Here is a 22,195-nt window from a genome sequence, read left to right on the forward strand (position 1 = left end):
GAATAGAGGTGGAGGTAGAGAGCATCAGGATAAAAGGAGTGGAGGGGAAATATCGGATGTGAAAGGAGATGCTGGGAGGCTAAGATGCAGCCAGGTCCCCAGGCCCCCGAACGTTTCATCAAGCCTAGCTCTCGTTGAATTGAGACCCCTGTCCCCTCCTTGCTGAAAGCATCATTGCATTTCCTGAGTCAAACGTGGGCCCCCAGGACCCAAAATGACAACTCTTCAATTGAATCACCTTTGAAAAACTGAATTCAAGGGCATCTGTGGCCAGGGATTTTCCTGGCCCAATTTAAAAGGGATATTCTTTTATGAAAAAGCAAAAGCAGTGTGTTTTTCTTCTTTCTAAAAATCATTGTGCTTCTAGTATAATTCATACCATCTTACAATTTATTCAGTGCTATATGGTTTATAAAGCACATGTAAATGCAGCGTCATCTATTCTTTAAAACAACCTGTGGCTAAGTAATAATAATAAGTAAAAATTATCTGATACTGTCTCTGCACCAGGAACTCTTATAAATATACAACACTGTTAGGCAGATGCCATTTTTTAATCCCCTTTTAAAGATGTAAAGTCATTTGCCCAAGGTCACAGAGCTAGTCATGGGTAAATATGATGTTTGAACCTGGCAGCCTGGTTATAAAGTTAAGGCTTAGAGTCACTACATTGTCTGTCCCTTGACTTGGAGCCCAGCTTTCAGATGAGCAAGTCAGTTCTGTCACTAGCACAGTCAGCAGGTGGTAGAGACAAAGACCTATGTGTCTTCTGTTACATAATCCTTCCATAAAATCCCTCCAGTAAGAATGCCTTTCTGGCTCTATGCCTCTCCCTGTCCCTGTTTTGTCTAATGCCTTCCAAATACAGCAGAGGTGTCTCCACCGTGGGAAGTTTTCCAGCCCCCAGCCTAGCTTCGGCCGCCTGGCTGGCCTCCTCGGTACTCCACGCACATTGGTGCCTGCTCCTGCACCCTGTGCTTCTCTGGCTGCTTCCCCATCAGTCTCCCACGCCCACTGACAGCTCTTGGAGAGCGGGGATACCATTTCTTAGTAAACTTTTTAATCCCTGTTTCCTACCGCAGTGTTTAGCATTAGTAGGAACTCAGTTAAGAAACGAGGGAATAAATAAAGAAAAAGCACTACTTTATTAGAAAAACAAACGTATAGAATACCAGGCTACTACCATGGGGCAATCAAGTTTGTCGTTGTTTTGTTTTGATCAGAATTCACAGTGCCTATATACTGCCTATTTTCTATTGTAGCAGTGGTAGGTCAGGAGGGTCCCTCTTAATAATTTATTCTTTTTATTGAATTTCCAAATGCAGGAACCTGCGTATGTATTATTTCACATAAATTCACACAGACTACCATATCCACTGTTAATTGTGTTTTAAATTCATCATGACTTGCTTTTTATCATTTGTTCCTTCTTGTCCATGTCTGCCCTTTCCACCCACATCATTCCCTGTCCCTACCACAAGGTGAGCCACGTAAAGATGTCAGGATGTATCTTCCCATGGTTTTCTCTGCTCTGATGTCGTCTTACAGGGATGCATGTAACACATCCACGTGCATATGAAACAGCCACGCTGGCCTTGGAACACTGCCTGGGACTCAAATGTGAGGCAGATACACATGGAAACTTTATTCTCCCTAGCTTTCTTTTGCTGTCATGCCCCAGTTTCATGACATAATTTTAGGCACTTTGAGCTTGAATAGCTCACTATTATGTAACCAGTGACATTCCGCTGCAATCACAATTGCTCACTGGGTCAACTCTGCTAGCCCGACCGCAGACAGTCACAGGGCAGGAGCAGCAAGCAGGTGATCAGCTGCACCAGCCAGCGTGGTAACTGGGTTCTAGGTATTCTTGCTGTAGGTCTCTCTGCCTTAAACATCTTTGCTGCCACAAACATTTTCACCACGTAACTAGTTAGCCATGAGGCAATTTTTGTATAAAAGACGAAAACAATGAAAAATAAAAGAGAGAAGTTTAAAAGGACATCATGAAACATGAAAATTACAAAATTAAAGAGACTTTATTGCTAAATACAAAATATCTGAATATATTTGTCTGTGTAGATTTCACGGCAATACTGTACAAGTGACTGATCTTATTTCGTGACTTGTACGTAAACACTTGTCTCCCTGGTCTTTTATTCTTAGTATTTTGCACGTTGTTTTTGCTTCTTGAGGCTTCTCCTCATTCAGCATCACACTTTTTCTTTTTTGCTAAAATTTCTTCCTTCATTAGGAGAGGTGTCAGTTTCCAAATACTAGGATGTGTATTTATACCTGTTTTTATTGCTTTGTGAAAGTCGCTACACTGTTGTGTGTCTTTGGCATCTTGTAACATGTCTGTTGATAAACATTCCAAAGTTCTATGGGAAATGTGAGTTAAAATCTGCAAGTTTCAGGCCCTCAGCCACTTTCTCCTCCATTGTAGTGTTTCAAAATCAGAAACCAGCTCTTGGGGCAAATCATCACCATCTGTCATGATTTTTGTATGATATAAATCAAGCTATCAACCAGTCATTTCACCTTTTATGGCAAAATTCTCTTATGGCCAATTAGTTACGTAGTGAAAACATTTGCAGCAAAAATGCTTGCTGCAATGGTGCTTATGGTAAAAATACCTAAAAATAACAGGCACGCATACCTGGATGGAACGTTGTGTAGCTGGGAAGCTGAAAATCCAGAGAGTCCATGGATTGAATTCGGGATGTCTCCAGAAACTAAATTATCATAAGCGTAGACACCTGACTCCTGTTTGCCCAATCCTAGAAACCATCCTTGGAATAACTGTTAACATAGCACATAATAATGAAAAGAGATAATGTTTTGTGAATACTTATCACATGCTTAGCACAGGTCTTCCTTGCTTCACATGTAACAACTCATTGAGTCTTTGCAACAGCCCTAGGAAACAGGTACTGACATTGGCCTCATTTCCAAATGAGGTAACAGATGTACAAAAAGATTAAATAATTTGCCTAAGGTTACATGCCAAGTAGACAGCAGACCTGGGATTCAAATCCAAGAAGTCTAATTGCAGAACCTAGAGCTAGGTTAAGGGGCTTTCCTTCCTACTAGAACACCGCATCACCCAATTACTTGCTTTGCAAACGCTTTCTCATCCTTTAGCTTTCACCTTAAGATCGCCTCCTTCCCTGTATAGAGTTAGAAATGTTTTCCCTGTGGGTGCACAACCCTCTGGTAGAATTTTCTCCATAGCACTGTGGTTGTCTATGGATGCATTGTTTTCTCCCACCCATCGTTAAGCTCTTCTAGCATAGGAAATGTATCTTATATTCATCCCTAATATCTAACATGGTGTATGGCATAGGAAAGGGTCTTCAAAAATAGCTGTGCAGTGAATGAATGAATGAATATTTCAGCATACAACCAGATACCTGTAAGGATACATAGCTATCAAATTGAATATAATTTTGCAGAAGAAATAGCAGTAAAAGTCAACAATTCTTTATCCAAAACCTCGAAGGCAGATGTCATTTCGAATTCAGAATTTCGCAGATTTTAAGAATGTAACATGTGGCGCATATACCATGACTCACCTAACACCCCCAGCACCTCCTGATCAAACACATTTGTATTTCAGCAGTGAAATATATGGACAGTCACAGTAAGCAGGGTAGAGCTTACGAATTGGGTCAAGTTTTGGGTCAAGTTTTGCCACCAAATTAATTAGCTGCAAAGTTGAAAATAAGAAACAACTCTTGGTTTTCAGAGCTGTTTGAACTTGAGGGCTATGAATAAGGGATTGTGGAGTTTATGTAAATTACAATTTATGCGACTTAGGATGACCAATCTACCCTCTCGTGTCTAGAATATATGGTTTGGTTAGTCCCTTTGAGCCTTTAAAATAAGCAAGTAAAGGTTAATTTAATGAGCTAAATTTCTAATTCTAGAGACAACTCATTGTTCCTCCCTTCAAGGACAAACTCTCATCCCCAAGATGGCAAAGGTGGGAAGGGATAGCTCTGGCATTGTTGAGTGAGACCTTTCACCCAGCACCTTTTCTCAGACTGAAAATACGGCTGTTTGGGTCTGTTCGTCCTCTCTTTCTCTTTTTCTCTCTCTCCCTCTCCTTCTGTGTGTGTGTGTGTGTGTGTGTGTGTGTGTGTGTGTGTGTGCGCGCGCGCGCGCGCGTGCGCTCCTTTCCTCCCTTCCTCAACTAGAAACATAAAACAGCTATCCAAGAGGTCAAGGTCAAATATGTACATGGGAAAAAACTACCTAGTCTTACAGGAGATGTCATCTCCCAAGAGGTCTATAACTGGACTTCCAATGGGTCCACCATCCCAGAGCTCATAAGACAGACTTCACACCACCAGTTAGGCTCCATGCTGGCTCTGGCTAAATTCACTTGCCTTGAGGCTCTCAGAACTGCTGAGAAGCTCTTGACTCAAAAGACCATTTACTAAATCCTATAAAGGGTAACATTACTCTCTATATTCTAGGGTCTAAGAATAACCTCATCCTGCCATATGACAGCACTTTCTTGCTACTCTATAAGTGATTTTCCTAGAGGGAAAACAGTATTCGCCATTTGGAAGCTGGGAAAACCTGGTAGTGAGGACTCGGGGGAAACGCTTGCTCGGGGAGTTGTCCATGGTTTTGGCATGAATTGCTTGGCCATCAATCACATCAGAGCCCTTGGTTTCCCAGGCTCTTAAATGGGAGTGACAACTAAAGACTTCACAATTCTCAGAATAAGTGGTTTAAAAGAGGAGAATCTTAAGAAAAGACTTCTATCACAGATGTGTAAAATCTGTAGTACTGAGCTCATTGACTGGACCAAAAATTCAGTCTCCATCTTTCCTGAGGACCTCAACAGCCATATCCCATGCTCTCTATAACTTGAGTTCGTTATATTTTACTTCCAAGTATAAGTCAAGTAAAACATCAGAGAGAAAATTGTTCTGTTGAGTGGAGAACTGGGATGAACAAAGTTTGGCTGGTACTCAATTTTATTTTTATTTTATTTTTTAAATTTTTTATTTTGGTCCTTAATTTTATTTTTGGAACAGGGTTCTGTCACATAAACTCAACACAACCATATCTAAAAATGTCTCTGTTTTCACAAACACAATTTCTTTGGTCGTAGCTCATCAGGTGTGTTGTTTTCTTTCTTCTAGCGTTCTACAAAATTCCTTGCCATACGTGGATGCAGATTCAGACAAATACAGTGTTTTCCCAGTAAGTATTGTTAAGAGTAACCCGATGTTCATGAAATATTGCATCTCTTCCTATAAATTTCTTTCCTTTAATAAGACAAGATTGATGCCATTTGAAGGTATTATTAATTTGATAATATACCATTTTATGATGTTTACAGACTTTTTGGTATCTTACTAACACATGGATCATCAAAGTGGATCTTAGCCCTAGACTGTTTTCATTTCCTGAAGCCATTAGCAGCTGGAATTCTCCATGGGGCTAACAGTTATCTTGAAAAGTGTTGTGAATTATTTTCAAAATTCTTACACACAGTTTAGCTTACTTTTTTAGAGGATATGTGTGTGTGTATGTGTGTGTCTTTATGTCTGTGTACACGTTTGATTTAGAACACTTAGGATGTCACAATGTTCTCTGTGAAATTCAACGAGCAAATAACAGATGTTGCAAACTCTCCAAAGTTGGTGGGATCCCAGATGCTCTACCTGGAAATGTGAGAATAAAAACATTGTTTGATATTATCATGACTCGATTCTTTCACATCAGACATGTCAAAAATATAACAAATCCACACAATTAACCAGTTTGGCTAGAGATTTTTTAATTATCCAGTAAAATGATTAATCATTGACCAAATAAACCAATTGTTTCGGAGCCTGAGAAGACTCTTGATTAATAGGGAAAGTTCAGGGAGTTGGATGGTCCTGCCGTCTGTGGAAATGCACATAGACACATACACACAAACACACATGTGTGTAAGACATGCATTACCATAACCACCCATGCGAATACACACATGCCCACATATGTGCACATTCAAACACATGCACCCCCACACATTCACTATCAGCACACACCCAACAGCACATACAAACACACATATACACGCACATTCACATACACACACACTATGCCTGTGATTGGCCTGGGTACCACGTTGCATTTCACCTCACACAGGAGGTCTTAGCATATTCATCTTAATCTTCTTAGGGATCTCTAGTGTTCCTAGACTGTACTTGAATTAAGAACAGCAGATGTCAGTGCCCCTCAGACCGCTCTGATTGGCCTTCACCGTGGATGACGCCACAGCAGAACTGACCCTTCCTGTGTGTGCTCTTCAATTTCAGACGCTGCGGGGCTTTCACTGGCGAGGGAGAGACTGTGATGACAACAACAAGATGGTACACCCGGGCAGAAGGTAACCGTCTCTCCTGGCCACTGATTCTGAAAATTACCTCCTGAAAGTGAGGCAGGAGGCACAGTTATCTCCCACCGCCTAGGGGATTCGTGCTTACAGAGAGAAGGGACTTCCATGTCCTAACTGATGGAAAGTGTTTGTTCATTCATTTGCCCAAAAAAATGCTCCTCGAGCCTTGCCAAGCACTCTGCATCCCATTGGGTGGTGAACAGATAGAAATAGGCCTCCTCTCTAGGAGTTTACAGTCCAGTGGGAGAAACAAGTGAGTAGACAGGTTATCGTGGACATTTATCCAGCCTCCGGCACGAGTTCTACAGGCAACCCTGGGCCCAGGACGAGTTGCCTCTTCCACCAGGAGTAAGGCGAGGGCTGCAGTGAGTGGAGTGCAGGTCACATTTTAGTCCCAGGCTGATGTTCAGCCAATCACATCTCAGGCTTCAGACTGGATATGCCAGCCTTCATCTTAGCTGTGACTACAGGGCCAAAGCATTAGCCAGATGTCTGGGACTTCAGAGGCACAACGGTAGTGGTGTCACCTGTCTAAATAAAATGGACTGCAGATGCGTTCATTATGCTCCTGGGCACCATTCCACAACAATACCACCCAGGAATATAGTCCATCATGAAAAGACTACATTTGGTCCACAGTTCCTGGCAAATATCCGAAGCCAAGAGAATGGAAAAGAGGCCAAGTGAGGCTTCTGTGTGCCACAGCACACAGTGGTGTGTGGCACTTTTCCTTGAAGAACCTGTTGTCTATCAATGGCACTTGGTGTAGCGCTCATTCATTCATTCCTTCATTTGCGAAGCTGACACTCAGAGTGATAAATACATGCCAAAGACCAATGTCGATGTTTTCCTCGTAGGCCAGACAACTGGGATGCAGATCAGGATTCAAACTGTAATGGCATTTGGGTAAGCAATGAAAGTCACATTTAACGCTGTTCTCTTGCTTTCCGCCCTCCTTAAAAGCCCATTGCCTCTTTGCTTTATTCAGACCTAAGGAAGAAGATGGTAGACTGATGCAACTAACTCTTTTTCTGCTGTTTGGAAGAGGGGCATAGAATCCAATCACATGTGGAGAGAGTCAACGATGGAATGAGAGTTGAGGCTCTCTCAGTCACAGCCACTAGACGTCTTGCTTAGGGTCACTCACCTCTAATCCCTTTATTCTGTTTGGAACAGTGTGAAATTAAATGGAGAGTGGTGTTAGCAAAGTTTTACAGCAACCGCATGGAGCAAACCGCGTGCTGTCACCTTTGCATTGCAGCCGTGTTTTTCTATTTCATAAGGCTAGTCAGGCAGAGTGGAAATTACCTGTAGTTACGCCACTACCCACATCCTGGGGCATCTAAGGCTGGTGCCCCCGTTCCCTATGAATAATAGATTAGCAGCTTCCAGTAAAGGGAAGGAAGGAGAAAAGCCGAACACTTATCTGAGGACGGCAATGGCAGAAGACCTAAACTTTGTGAGGTTTTGAGTTTATAGAATTTGAAGGGTCCTCGTGAAGAAAAAAAATGCCAAATACAAACACAAAATCAAGTATAACAGTATAATTAATTATAACAATGAAATAAATCCTAACAAATTCCTGGAGTCTTGGAATTTCAAGTCCTTCTTTTGAGATGTCTTTTCCAGTTTACCAGGCGTGCTTATGTAGAAATATTGTTCCGTGTGCAGCCTGGCTCCTTTCCACCTAAAACACTCTATAGCTCCCAGCTGCTCCCAGTACTCACACAAGAGGCAGGGATCATACAAACAAGGAGTCTTGAAGTTTAAGATTCCCCAGTCAAGATAAATTGCCTCTGAATGGTTGCCTCATTTGTCTGCTTGGATGAAGAGGAGGAAGTTTCTGTAAATAGTTTCCTCTCTCCAGGACACTGACTGTCCATGGCTTCTGGGCTATGGAGAGCAAGACAGATTGTACCCCAGTGTAGCCCACACCACCCACCCTACCATCAGTCACACCACCTTTTCATGAGGAGAGGAAGACGTCTCCCCTAGCTCTTAAGGTATCAGGGTGTCAAGACCACTAAGGCAGCTCTTGTTCTGATAAAGGCAAGCTTAGTTGTCATGTTGGAGGACACAGGGGGTTTATTAATGTGTGAAGCTGCTGTCTTGGTTCCATGACCCCATCCCTGCCTCTGATATGGGATCCCGCCTGCATAAGGAAGGCCAATAAGAGACTGTGCTAGACCAATGGAAATCCACCAGGAGCCCAGGGAGCTCAGAGTTTATCATCAGTAATAGGAGAAAGACACATGACCTTCATACCTATCCCTTTCCATGGAGGAAAAATGACCCACAGAAGCACAAAATCATAAACTCAGAGAGGACTTTACAACCACCAAGTCCAACATTTCCCAAACTGTGTCCAAGAACTCGAGTGTTGAGTGAGAGGTCAAAAGGAATGGGGAGAGGCGAACTATAGCCAAGTTTAGAAAGTACTGGGTCAAATAAGCCTGAACAGTTTTCTTCACTTCTGAATTTCTCAGCATCTTTAATGTTTTAATGCATGTTGGGAGCCCCCAAGACCAAGAGAGTGAACACACTGTTTTCTAATACATCTCTGACCATCAGGCTCTTTCTTCCTAGAATACGGTTATTACCATTAATATCTAGTGCAATGCCAGTGCTCTCCAGACCAGAGTTTGACAAACAAAAGAAAAAAACAAACAAAATAAAAATAAACTATGTATACATATATTTTAAAGCTATCCAGACACTGCTTGAACCTTCCAAAGACCAGCTGCTCCACGAATGCACGGACTTAACTTTAAATGTTAGGTAGTACCCTCAGCTATGGTGACTCCATCCCACTCACAGCCTCAACCTCGCTTTTGGTTGGCTTCTCAGTCTCATCATAACAACATTTGGGATAATTCTTTATGGTTTTGGCTGCCTTGTACATTGTATGATGGTCAGGTAGCATCCCTGGCCTCTCCCCGCTAAATGCTGGTAGCTCCCCCTCCCCTCGTCCTAAGAATGAAAGATGCCTCCAGGCATTGCCTGAAGTCCCTTGGGATGGCTGTGGGGCAGAGGCGGGGTGGGGGAGGGGGGTGCCTCAAAATCAGCCCTGTTGAGAATCACTGCTCTAGAAGCATCAATCTTTAGGCACTAGAGATGTCAGGACACTTAGAGCTCCAGCTCAGAGACTGCTAAACCCACTCTGCCCCTGTGTCCGTCATGGAATGTATCCTCAGTGCTCCCTCCCAGTGGCACTCCCAGCACTCAGAGCCCTGCCCTGCACCCTTCCGAACAAGGTGGTCCAGTTTCTGGATCTCTCCTTATTCCTGCCACCAGTTTCTTAAAACCCAATTCACTTACATGCTTCTATGTTAGATTAAGGGCTCAAGAGACTTTAAGGGATTTTATCTACTGATTTGCTTTTGTGCTTTTAAAGCCATTTGGGAAGGATTTTGTGTATGTGTCTCATAAATTTAAAAGTAAACTGCTAATCTCATCATTTCTCTTTTAAAGGGTGTTGATCCAAAAGATGGAATTCCGTACGAGAAGAAATTCTGTGAAGGTATGAATTGTAAAAGTCAGTGTACTTACTCCAATAGAATATTCTTTCCTAGCCTGAGTCAAATTGAAGTGAACAGACCACCCAAGTAAAAAAGTGCCTGATGCTACAATGTTGACCAATTTACATTTATTTTCGCAACAAATTAGAAAAAGACATGAAAAAGATTATAGAAAAATGAGGCAGAATCTAGACAAAGCAAAACTGAATTTGTTTGATTCCTTTATTGGGGGACTGGAAACTTTAATGATAATATTAGAAAAGGCTGTAGTAAGATAGATAACAAGGTAACTGAAATCCAGCACTTCTCCAAATAAGAAAATAAGTGGAGGTGATCATTTTCAATCTTCTCTGTGTCCTTCTCAATACACTACAAGGTCAGATGTCTTCGACTTGTACTGACAGAGTCCTTGTGTCAGCTGGGCTAAAGACTCATAACTGGGTGACTTGAAGGAGACCTCCAAGTGATAGCCACTGAGAATTCCCAAAAATACCTTACCAAAAGTTCTGTATTCTAAATGCCCAAATGCCACAGACACCTGGACTGCCCGTACCCTTAGGAGAAACCTATTACCACCCACACAGTACTAAAAACATGGTCCTGGTTATGCCCAAAGAGTCTCAAACAAGACCCTATGGTAGCACCACTGTTTTATGTTTCGATAATGCTTTCCCCTAACATTTAGAAGCATTTCATTCATTGCTTTATTCATTCATTCATTCAACAGATATTTCCTGAACTCCTATTCCTGTTATGCACCAGGGCTGTACTTGGCTCTGAGTTTTTATGGGCAGGTGTGATACAGTCCTTGCCCTCAATAAACTTAAAGTCTAATCGTCTCTAAGCTGTCAGAAGGAGAAAATGTGAGGACCCGACGCACAGTTATGCAGTTTAGAAATGCTTGTTGGATGAATAAAGGAATGCATTAACAAGGAGACAAATGAATAAATAAAGTCAAATCTAGGAGAAATCCTGGTGTGAGGCCCTGGGGTCACTGGGGGAAGCCTCTTGGATTCCCCAAATCCCAACCCCTCCTCAATGTCCTGGGCCTTCTCGGTCCCCATTTGTGTGGCCAAGTGCTAGCTGTCCCAAGATAGGGAGGTGCTGGAAGGAGGCTGGGCCATCCTGGGCTTGATTCGGGGGGTTCGGAAGTGGGGAGAGGAGGCTCTTCTCGCTGACTCTGGGAGGCACTGATTGATTCTTTCAGGATCTTAAGGAATTTGGAAGAGCACATGCATCGCCCCCAGATGAACGATTCGTGTAGATGGGCCTCCGAATCAGATTAAGTGATTCTTAACCTCCAAACATATAGGGCTGCATAGAGACCTTTCTCTCTCCCTCTCCCCATTAACCAGCCATAACCATCCATCCAGTGCTTTTGTGTATATAGATTAAAGATTTTAAGAGACCATAACACCTTTGAAAACTCAAAATTGCTCCATAAGATTACTAATTCCTAAAGTGGATTATAACAGAAATGGGTGTGTTTTCCAAGAAAGCAATTCTCAGAAGAACCAAAATTTAGGGTGTATTTCTGAGTTTGGATCAAGTTTTGATGCTTTTCTCCATCCATCATTCCCTCAAGATGTTGCACAGCAGTTTGTTTTATGCTGAGCTAGGAAACACACCTGCAGCTGTACTGCTTAGCTGGCAGTTTCAATGGCCTAGAAATCTCATTCAGCTCCTAAACGCTGTGCCCCTCACTCCCCAGCACCCACACAGTGGCAGTGCATCAATGTTATGATGCTCTAGTCACAGAATACGCACCAGGGGATGTGCTCACCTAGCCACCCAATCTGGAGGCTCCAAACTACTTGAGTGCATAAATAATACAAATGAATTGTTCCACCTAGGTTCACAGCCCCGGGGGATCATTTTGCTGGCAGACTCAGCTGGGGCTCATTTTCACATCCCTCCCGATTGGATCACAGCTTCTCAGATGTCTTGGGTAAGTCATTTTGGCAGTAATCATCCCGAATGTGCTGGCCTTTGTGTTTGTTTCCCCCTGCTCTCTATAAATGTGATGCCAATTTGAAACAGGTGCAAATTTCCCTTCTCAGCACAATCTTCCATAAAAGGCACATCCACAGCCATTTCAATTCAAACAATGTGATAGAAACAACAGGCGCATAACAAGAGCTATCTTGTCAATTAGAGAAGGAGGATGGTGCCCCTGCCAGGTGGAAAGGAAACCTGGGCACAGTGGGGAAGCCCTTGTCGTACGGCCACATCGGGACGTGGTTCTCTCTTCAACCTCCTAGGAAATGGAAACACTGATGAGGGAAACTAAACTACAGGAATTATACATTCTTCCTTGACCTCTTTTCTCACACTGAAGAAATCAGACACGCACCTGAACACTCTCTGATTGAAGCTCTCCCATGTTCTAAAGCTGGGCAGACACAGACCTCCCTTGCAGGATGAGCAGACAAAGAGGCATTGGAACATAGAAAAAATGTTCATGGTCTCCAAAGAAGAGAACTCTTGAAAAAAGCTTGCTACAGGAAAGTGAATTTTGTAAGATATTAAACTCAGATTCTCAACAATAATTTGAGGAGGTTATACTCAAGAATAAGGAACAATCTGCGATTTGGCAAGACTAATTTTAAGTGAAATTATAATTGCCTGATGTAAAAATGTGATGGCCATACTGACTAGCAAGTTGGACAATGCAAAAAACAGGGTGAGAAAACCAGTCAGCCAACCAAGGAAATTCTGGAACTCATGTAAGAAGCATATGAGATAGGTCCTGGAGATTGAATAGGAAGTCCAGAAGAAGAAAACACATCAGACAGGGAGGAAGTGGTGACCAAATAAACAATACAAGATAATTTTCTTGAGTTGAAGAAATCCTTGGCTTTAATCAAAACCCCACTGAAACTCCAGAGAGTATAAAATAGACTCTCCTCGTCATGTCTGCTTTTCCATTTTATTCAAAATATAAAGAAAAATCTCTCAATCATTCTGCCCAACAAACAACCAGGGGACATACTAGGAGGAAAAATCCTTTTGACATCAGACATCTTTCAACAGTAAATTTCAGAAAATAGTGGAATGGCCTCTACAACATTTTGAGGATAGTGTCAAAAATGCTGCAACTGCCAAGATATTGTTCCTACATGAGGGCCACAGAAACTTATTCTCAGTCAGTCAAAGATTCAGAAAACATAACAGATTTATGCTTTCCTGAAAAAAAAATTATTTTAAGAATTATTCGAATCTCTCTGAGTATGGTATTATAAAAGCAAGACCCTCCCCAAAAAAAAGGTATTACTAGATTCAATTACACAAAATCTTCAAATGTATGCAGTGTCCAAAAATTCTTAAATTAAAAGACAAATGAAAAACTAGAGCAATATTTATAACATGTAAGACAAAATTTAAATCCTCTAATAACAAAGAGTTCCTGCATATCAATAAGGAAAAAACAATTTAACTTTTTAATGATCAAGAACATGACCAACAAATATAGAAACACTTTCATCTTCAGTAGTAATCAAAGAAAAACATTAAAACAACAAGATATCATCTATCATCTGTCAAACAGGCAAAAGTTAAAAAGTGATAAAGACCTACCTTTACCAAGAGTATGGTGAAAGGGACATGTTCCTTCACCACTAATGAGAGTTTAAGTTGCTAGAACTTCTCTGAAAGGCAACTTAACAATATGTATAAAGTGACATTAAAACATATGTGATTTTGGGACTTCCTAGGTGGCACAGTGGGTAGGAATCCGCCTGCCAATGCAGGGGACACGGGTTCAAGCCCTGCCCTAGGAGGATACCGCATGCCGCGGAGCAACTATGCCCGTGCGCCACAACTATTGAGCCTGTGCTCTGGAGCCCGTGAGACACAACTATTGAGTCCATGTACCGCAACTACTGAAGCCCACACGCATGGAGCCTGTGCTCTGCAACAAGAAAGGTCACCACAGTGAGAAGCCTATGCACCACAACGAAGAGTAGCCCCCTCGCCCGTGTGCAGCAACGAAGACCCAACACAGCCAATTAAATTAATTAATTAATTAATTTTTTAAAAAACGTGATTTTAACAAGTAATTCTGCTTCTGAAGATTTCTCTTTAAAACTAAGCAGTCATTCGCTCGAGAATCTATGTACGTGAGTATAGATCAGAATTATTTATAAGAGCAAAAATGAAAAAAGAAATTCAAAATAAAAAGGGGGGATTAGATATGTAAAAATATATTGTATACATAAAATGAAATATTATGCAACTGTTGATACACATATTAGAGACACATTTCTTAGCAAGAAAATATGTTTATGATAATTTGTTACATGACAAAACCAAGCTACAAGATGGTAATATATGGGCCAGTTTTATGAATATATACGTGTGTTCGTGTATGCAAACAAAGAAAATAATTGGAAGGTTGTAGATCAGTATGTTAACACTGATGCCTTCGGATGCTAGGATTCTGGGTAGCTTTTTTTCTAATTTTTCTTCAATGAATTTTTGTTATGTATGTACCAAACATTTGAGGGCTTGCTTTGTTTGGTTTTTAAGCAAATAGGTAAGGAAACCAGCTAAAGAATACTAAAGCATTACTTTTTTAATCTTCATAAAAGCCCCCTGAGGGACTTCCCTGGCAGTCCAGTGGTTAAGACTTAGCCTTCCAATGCAGGGGGTGAAGATTTCATCCCCCGTCTGGGACCTGACATCCCACATGCCTTGCGGCCAAAAAACCAAAACATAAGGCAGAAGCAATATTGTAACAAATTCAATAAAGACTTTAAAAATGGCCCACATTTTTAAAAGTCTTAAAAAAGAAAAAAAAAGCCCTCTGAGGTAGGTGTTTTTACAACATAGCCTCACTTTCCAGACAAGTACTCAGAGAGGTTGAGTAGACTGCCTAAGGTCACACAGCTGAGAGGTACAGAGCCATTTCCTGTCATCTTGATCAAGCCACCTAACCAGAAACTCTGTAGATGATGATAGGAACCATCTCAGGCAAGGCCAGGTACTTCAGGGAGCTAAGGTCTGTGAAAATACTTTGGAAACTGTGTGTTGGATTCAAACCAGACAAAAGTAGATTGACACAGAGCTCACGCAGTGCAGTGGTGGTAGCTAGCCAGCTGGCCGATGTCCTCATGCTTGACCTTCCTATCCCACACCTGGCCTCTGGAGGCTGAGGTGATGGGTGCCTCTCACTTTAGGTTCTCCCAGGGAGGACAGCCTCTCACTGGAGCTGGCAGCTCGCTCTGCAGTGTGCTAAGTTTCTAGGGAAGAGAACGAACAATCCATTGAGAAGACATTTTAAAGAAATCACTCCCACAAACCCAGCAGCCAGCCCCATCCTGGAGTCCAGATGATTGGAATTTGGATTGCAGCAATCTTTTATTTGCTATTTGTAAGAACCAATGAATTGAAATCACAACAAATGAACTGCAGATCAGCAGTTGTCGGTTTATGTTTGGGTTATTTCCCACCCCACACCCATCCCTTTTTGGCAGTAAATAAGTGGTGCTGATAAACGACTATGAGAATGGCAATGATGTAGGGCTGATGAGGAGCCCACATCGGGCATAAGGGTAATTGGGATTCATGAATTTCATCAGTATGTCGACAATGCTATTGATGGTAGAGACAACACCACAGTTTTAGTGTTAGTCATCTATTTCAAGCCTTTGATGTCCTAGGGTTCTTAAAATGTCTCTCCAGGTTAACAGTCCTCTCCAAGCTAAAAGTTAGCCCAGGTACTCCCAGCCTGGGCCACTTCTGTGGGATACCATTTGTTAAGAATGAAAGAGGGGAGAAGAAAAATAAAAGAGATTTTGCTCAGAAGGTTGACACTGAAAATGAAGCTTTGTCACTGAGTTATTGTCAAAATAATGCTGTATACACCACCCCAAATCTCAATGACTTAAAACAACCATCATTTCTTCTCACTTACACAGCTGTTCTACACTGGGCTCTTGTTGGTCTTAGCTCCAAGCTGAAGGTTGGGTCCAGGTCTGCTCCACAAGTCTCTCATTTGGTTGGGCAATCTATCCAGAGCATGTGCTTTTCATGACAACATCAGAAGTGCAAGAGGCAGGGCCCCCACACAAATGTATTTGCTGCATCACGTCCACCATCGACCCGTTCACCAAAGCAAGTCACGTGGCCAAGACCAATAGTGAGAGAGGGAAAAGAGTGAATGTTTGCTCTGTTGCTTTTATCTAATTAGAAATGTTAAATATTCAGTGGATAAAAATAAGCAAATACAGAAATTATGAAGAAATTATTAAAATGCCCCTCATGCTACCACCCAGAGAGAATTATTTTAACATTTTGGAGTATCCGATTGGTTTTGAAATATTCTTTTAATATTCTTCTTCTTGGGGAAAAAAGAAGATATGAAGTCAATATTAGAACCAATTTTGGGAATATTAAAAAAAAATTACCCCCACTATCTTAGACATTTCTCAGTATTTTTCCATTCTTCCCCAGTGCTCTACCTCCACTATGTGCGTGCGCGCACACACACACACGCACACACACACACACACACACACATACACACTATGTAGTCACAAGAATAGCAGGTATGCAGTTGGCAATTCTCCTTTTTTTAAAATTAGTACTAATAATAATCATTTTTACACATCTAGTTAGTCTTTTTACTCATTACACTTGTCAGTGTTTCATAGTATCCTTTTCAGTGTACAACCCATAATCCATGACTGGATAGTAAGCTGATTCATGGCTTCATTTTCTGGCTAATATAGATCACACTCCTTTTTTTTAACTTATTTTTTTAATTGATGTAACATCAGTTTATAACATTATGTAGGTTTCATGTGTACAACATTGCATTGCAACTTCTGTATACACTACAGCATGTTCACCACCAAAAATTTAGTTTCCATTTGTCACCCTACAGTTGACCCCCTTTACCCAATGCCCATTGGTAGATGAAAGGATAAACAAGATGTGGTACATATATACAATGAAATACTACCCAGCTATTCAAAAAAAAAAAAGATGAAATCTTGCCATTTGCCACAACATGGATGGACCTTGAAGGTATTAGGCTAAGTGAAATAAGTCAGATGGAAAAAAACAAGTACCATATGATTTCACTCATATATGGAACATTTTTTAAAATGCTCCTTTAAAAAAAAAAACTTCCAGTTTTTAAAACTTATTATCTATAGAGTCTCTTCATTTGCACAGAGAATCAGGTTATGTGTAAGTACCGTGCCTAGCAGACATGAGGTATGTGAGCTTAGAAATTCAGGATGATTTTATAACACATGTTAAAAATTGGACTATTTATTTCTACCTAACTTTTAAATGAGACCCCAAGACAATGTGAGCCAACTATTCCCACCTTCCACAGCCAAATATTAGAAGGACTTCGGCAGGACCTGCAGAAGAAGGGAGTGAAAACCATTTCTGTAACCTACAGCTTGAGGCTGGGAATGGCTACTGTCGGGATGGCAGTGGGGCTCAGCTGTCCCCATGGGGGTAGGGTGGGATGCTTCCCCTCCCTGTAGGAAGTCACCAAGACACTTGGACAGGTGTCTCTGGAGACTAGGGTCAAAAAAACTGGAGTCTGACACTCTTGTGAGTGATGTAAGGGTAGTGACTGAGGCAGCAGGACAGAAAGAGTGTGTGTCCTGGGGCAAGGACACGGACCCCAGGAAGGGAGAGCCGGCCTGGGCCATTGAAAATCCTGGAGAGGATGGCCTAGATTTGACCTCAATGTGGCGGTTAAACTCCTGATGACCAGGGGCTGGATAGAGCTTGAAATTTAAGTGACTAGTGAGGGTGAAGAGAATGCACCAACTCCACAATGGGATTTATTAATTCATTGGACAATAACAATAAGAAACACATTAACATAAATAACATATTTCTGTAATAAATAAATTTATTTTCCAAAACAAAAAAAAGGTAGAATAATAGCATTCTTATCTTATTTTGTGAATCGCTTTAATATCTGGATAGAAGACAGCTAGATTCCCATATGTGCTCTGCCTTCAGTCTGTTTCTGTGTCCATGTATGTAGCCTCTTAAAAACTCCATTGTACCCTTACGAGTGAATTAAAATGAAAAAGATAAATCAAGTCTTAGTATTACGATGATAATAGTGGTCTCAAGAACACTCTCTGAGGATCTCAAAGATCCCCAGGGGTCCACAGACTGTACTTTGAGAACCACTGTCATAGAGTTTTCCCACTGCCTCCAATGTCCAAACTTTGAGGATTTACAAAAGAAAGATGTGGTTTGGGGGTACTGCAGTGTAGTTTTCAAAATTCTTCACATGTAGCAATGCCAGGGAAGAGCTTGCACTCTAAGACAAACTATTATAGGGTGAAATGGGGAAGCCATCAGCATGGTATGGGCTAGTCTTTCAACCCAAATATTTCCGGAGCACATTGGAATGTGTGAGGTTCCCTAAGGGAGTATCTCTGCCCATCAGACTGTCCTCAGCCCTCACTCTGCCCACAGGTTCCCCTATTTGAGAGGCTTTTAGTGATGTCGCCACAAAGGGAGAAACCCTTCAACCTTTTGGCTAATTCAGCAAGTGGAACCCTTTTAAACTGCGTTTCTTGCCACTGTCAGAGTCAACATTTATCAGGGGTCAGTCAGGAAAATGAAAGCATTCCAACAGAGGGGATTTAATATAGGGGATTGGCTACAGTGGTGGATTTAATACAGAGAACTTATTACACAGGTATTGGAACAGAAAGGGGGATGCTGAAATTATCAGATATTAATCATTGCAAGAAGCAGCTGCTGACTCCAGGACTAGGGAAGAGGAAGAAGGAAGGGATATTACCAGAAGCTAGAGGGAGGGGTGCAGCTGGTGCTTGGACCACTGCAGAGCCTGTGCTCTGACTGCTGAAGGCACACAGACCAGCTGCTACTGAACCACTGAGGAGTGTGGAGAGGAGCTGGAAGCAGCATAGGAGGCTGGAGGCTGCTGAGGGATGCTGACCACAACCAGACACCAGAAAATAGTTCCTCCTCTCCTTCTCTCACCCCCACTCGCCCACTTCCCACCTGCACCTCTCATTGGCAGGGAGACGCAGAGGAGTCTGGGAAGTGTAGTTTGCAGAGTGCAGCCCCATAGCGCAGAGCAGAGAATAGAGGAGAGGGCTTGGAGCCTGGAGGCCATTGGTGTTTACCCAGCACAATCGCTCAAACCCTTTTTATATCAAGTCTGGAATCAGTTCCAGTCAGCACTGGGCACCAGAAAGCAGGATATCTAAGGGGGTTGAAGTGCAGCAGAAATCTTATGCATTGGCTCGAGGCTGGGTGACCGGCAGGTGACAGCTGTTTCCCACAGTCAGAGGCCGGTGGTGATTATTCAACCCCGTGGGCCCCGTGGAACCAGAGGCCTGGTTGGTGGTCAGCATGGCCTTGACCCAGTAGAGCCTCATTTCTTTAGGTCCGTATGAACCTGGGACCTGCCTCACCCAGGGAGCACCCCCACCGGCCGCTATTCACCAAATGCCAGATGGTCCCCTCCTCAACTGCCTTCAGGAATCCTTCCCAAAATGACAGAAGAGGGTAACAACCAGAAGTTGTCTTTAAAAATGAAGCTGTGTGACCTTTCTCCACCCTGTTCAGCAGACAGAGGTTCTGAATTTGGATTCTGTACCACTGACTGTGAAACATGAAAGTACCTGCTGACCCTTAACCTCACCCTGTAGACCCTCCACAATCTCAGGTTCCACGAGGAACCATAGTGGGACCGCCTCTTCCAAAGTGAACATTTGGCTGGGTGGTCTTTCTTGGGGTCTGACGGTGGGAATGCATGTTATCAACCAAGACCCTTCAGGAACCCCCAGCCTGTTTGGTGCCATTTCTTTGCTGTGCCAAGTAGTAAATCGTATTCTGGGAGGAGCAGTAAGTGCTGTAGAAAAACAAGTATTCATTGTTCATAATAGGCCATTCTGCCCTTCATGAGACTAGTCAACATGTCTTTGCTTTTGTCTCCCTATAAGGCAGAAAACACTCCTGTAGATACATCACCCTATCCCAACTGTGCACATCGAAAAGGAATCCACAGCGTTGGGTATCTTTCCTGTACCAGCCCCTCTCCCTTCCTGCTCACGCCATCCTCTAGTTAAAGCAATGTGGCACCCGAGAGGCCTGTTTACAGCTAATTAGATTAGGAGTGTATTCATCTGGAAAGATATTTGTAGTTCAATAAAGAGAGTGTGAAGAATCACCCTCGTGGTTCCACAGAAACAAAGCGTTCTGAGCTTCACTCTGCCAGAGGCAGAAAGACTTTTCTGCCCTCTTCCTCCTTAAAAAAACCTTAGCATCTCTTCAAGATGTCCTTAGTAGTCAGGTTCAAAATAAGCTTCCCATATCACACAGAAGACCTCAACTTAGAAAGTTTTCAAAGAAAAACAAAGAGCAAATCTGAAAACACTTTCATGCTGTCTTTTTTTTCTTCCTTTCAAAGGAAAAACGATCACTGCTTGAGTTGTTTTGTTACAAAAGAAGGGGGGTAGATAGATCATCAAGACCAACAATAGATGCTGCCCTCCTGCCTCTTCTCCCATCTGCTTGAAAATTATTTCCAAAATATTAAATGCGGCATTTCACTGAACCAGAATTGCATGACGGGCTGGGGGTTGGGAGGGGGCGGGGAGAGGAAGGAAGGAGAAGCAATTCTGAAATACAATTTCCCAAATGTTTATTTTGCTAGCGAAGGCTGTTGCCTGTACTATTATAAAATCGTAGCACGACCCCTGGCAGGCTGTTGTCTGTAGGGTAAGTAGGCACAGATTGAATTTCGTGCTGTGTCAAGGACAAAATGAATCCTTAATCTGGCTGCAGAAAATGCATATTCACCCGAGAGCAAAGCGGCTCCAAGCTTTGAAGCCCCTATGCATTTCTTTCCTTTCTTTGAGATGATTTTGTAAATCAGGCTAGGCTACTCTTTATTAGCCCACAGACAACACAGGCAGTATCTGAGCTCTCACCCTGCCTCTCACTAACCCGCTCTGCCTCCCACTAACCCGCTCTGCCTCCGCTCTCTGGATTTATCGGTGAGCATAAAGCTTCCATTAAGCATAAAGGCTGATTTTCATGGTGCATAATAAAATACGGACATTCTACCCCCACTAACTTCATGTCAACTCCAGAAATATTAAGAGTTAGAGTACTTTTTTACATTATTTTTTTCAGATGAGGAAAGGCTGTTGTTTAGTAAAACTGGACAAAATTACATTTTCTGCTCCTCAGACATCCTGCAGGCTGGCAGATTAAAGATGCTAAACAATGAGGACAGAAGCCCCAATCCTAGCTATTTCTCATTTATTCCGTCAGAAAAAGAGAGTTCTGTGCACCATGAATCCTTTTCTCCAAGAGCAATCAGGCCACAAGAAACAGAATGTTCTTGTGTTCCTTTTCCCTGTTCACGGGCACAGGCCAGACGGGCTGTTGTCTTGAGTCCTGATCAATTCAATGCCCTTTTCTTCTTGCTCAAGGTGAACATCTGGGTCTCTTACCTGCCAGCAAAGTCAGGTGCTCTTGCAGGCTCATTCTTCTGAAAACACCGGTGATCTTAGCCCTCACTGCCTTCTGCAAGAATTAAAAAGACATAAACACGGGTTGTGATGAAAAACTACAAGAGGGAATTATTTTAAGCTCCATACTTCTGAAAGGCATTTATAATTACTCAGCCCACATGCCTGCTCCCCCAGCACATTAGATAGAGATCTCTGCTTAGAGAGGCAGCGTGAGTCAGCAAACACCTGTGCAACCCAGTGTGTTGCTAGGACCAGAGAACAATCTCTTGCCCTCTAGTTAATCATATCTCCCATTTTGCTACACTCTCCCTCAAGCTCCTCAGCCATAAAATACGTTTCGTGGAAGTGACTCTTCATAGGAGAAACGTGTAGAATCTCGAATCAGTTGGCATGTGGGAAGAGGACAATTCTAGCATTTAAAAATAATTTTGGATGGTTGGAATGGATTGCTACATAGCATTCATTCATTGATTCCTTCGACGAGTTCCCTCCATGCCACTCCTGGGGGAATGATGAGGAAAGAGATTACCCAGCCCAGCCCTTGCCAAGGCCTGGGGGTCAAGACTGGCTTCTGTATGGTTTCCTGGGGATTTCCTAGTGAAGGCTATGACTGAAGAATTGGTCAGAAGTAGGAGCTAAACCATCACTCCTAGAGGAAAATTATGAAATACAAGTTCCAAAGATTCCAGAAGCAGACATTGAGGACAGCTTCACCAAGAATTTAAAACCTAATTGATAAAGAACCCAAAAGAAAGTAGATCAAGAAGAAC

At 42.3% G+C, this 22,195-nt stretch overlaps 1 protein-coding gene across 2 annotated transcripts in view; it reads left to right on the top strand.

Moving 5' to 3' along the window:
* AOAH (acyloxyacyl hydrolase) overlaps positions 1–22,195 on the top strand; it is a 163,846-nt gene that overhangs the window by 64,200 nt on the left and 77,451 nt on the right. For both annotated transcript variants that reach the window (XM_057732690.1, XM_057732692.1), the window contains 5 exons: positions 5,160–5,220; positions 6,327–6,397; positions 7,264–7,312; positions 9,878–9,926; positions 11,778–11,872. In XM_057732690.1, coding sequence (XP_057588673.1) covers positions 5,160–5,220; positions 6,327–6,397; positions 7,264–7,312; positions 9,878–9,926; positions 11,778–11,872 — 325 coding nt within the window. The remainder of the gene's footprint in view (positions 1–5,159; positions 5,221–6,326; positions 6,398–7,263; positions 7,313–9,877; positions 9,927–11,777; positions 11,873–22,195) is intronic.

Source organism: Hippopotamus amphibius, chromosome 4, assembly GCF_030028045.1.
Source record: "Hippopotamus amphibius kiboko isolate mHipAmp2 chromosome 4, mHipAmp2.hap2, whole genome shotgun sequence".
In the NCBI taxonomy this organism is placed as follows: domain Eukaryota; kingdom Metazoa; phylum Chordata; class Mammalia; order Artiodactyla; family Hippopotamidae; genus Hippopotamus; species Hippopotamus amphibius.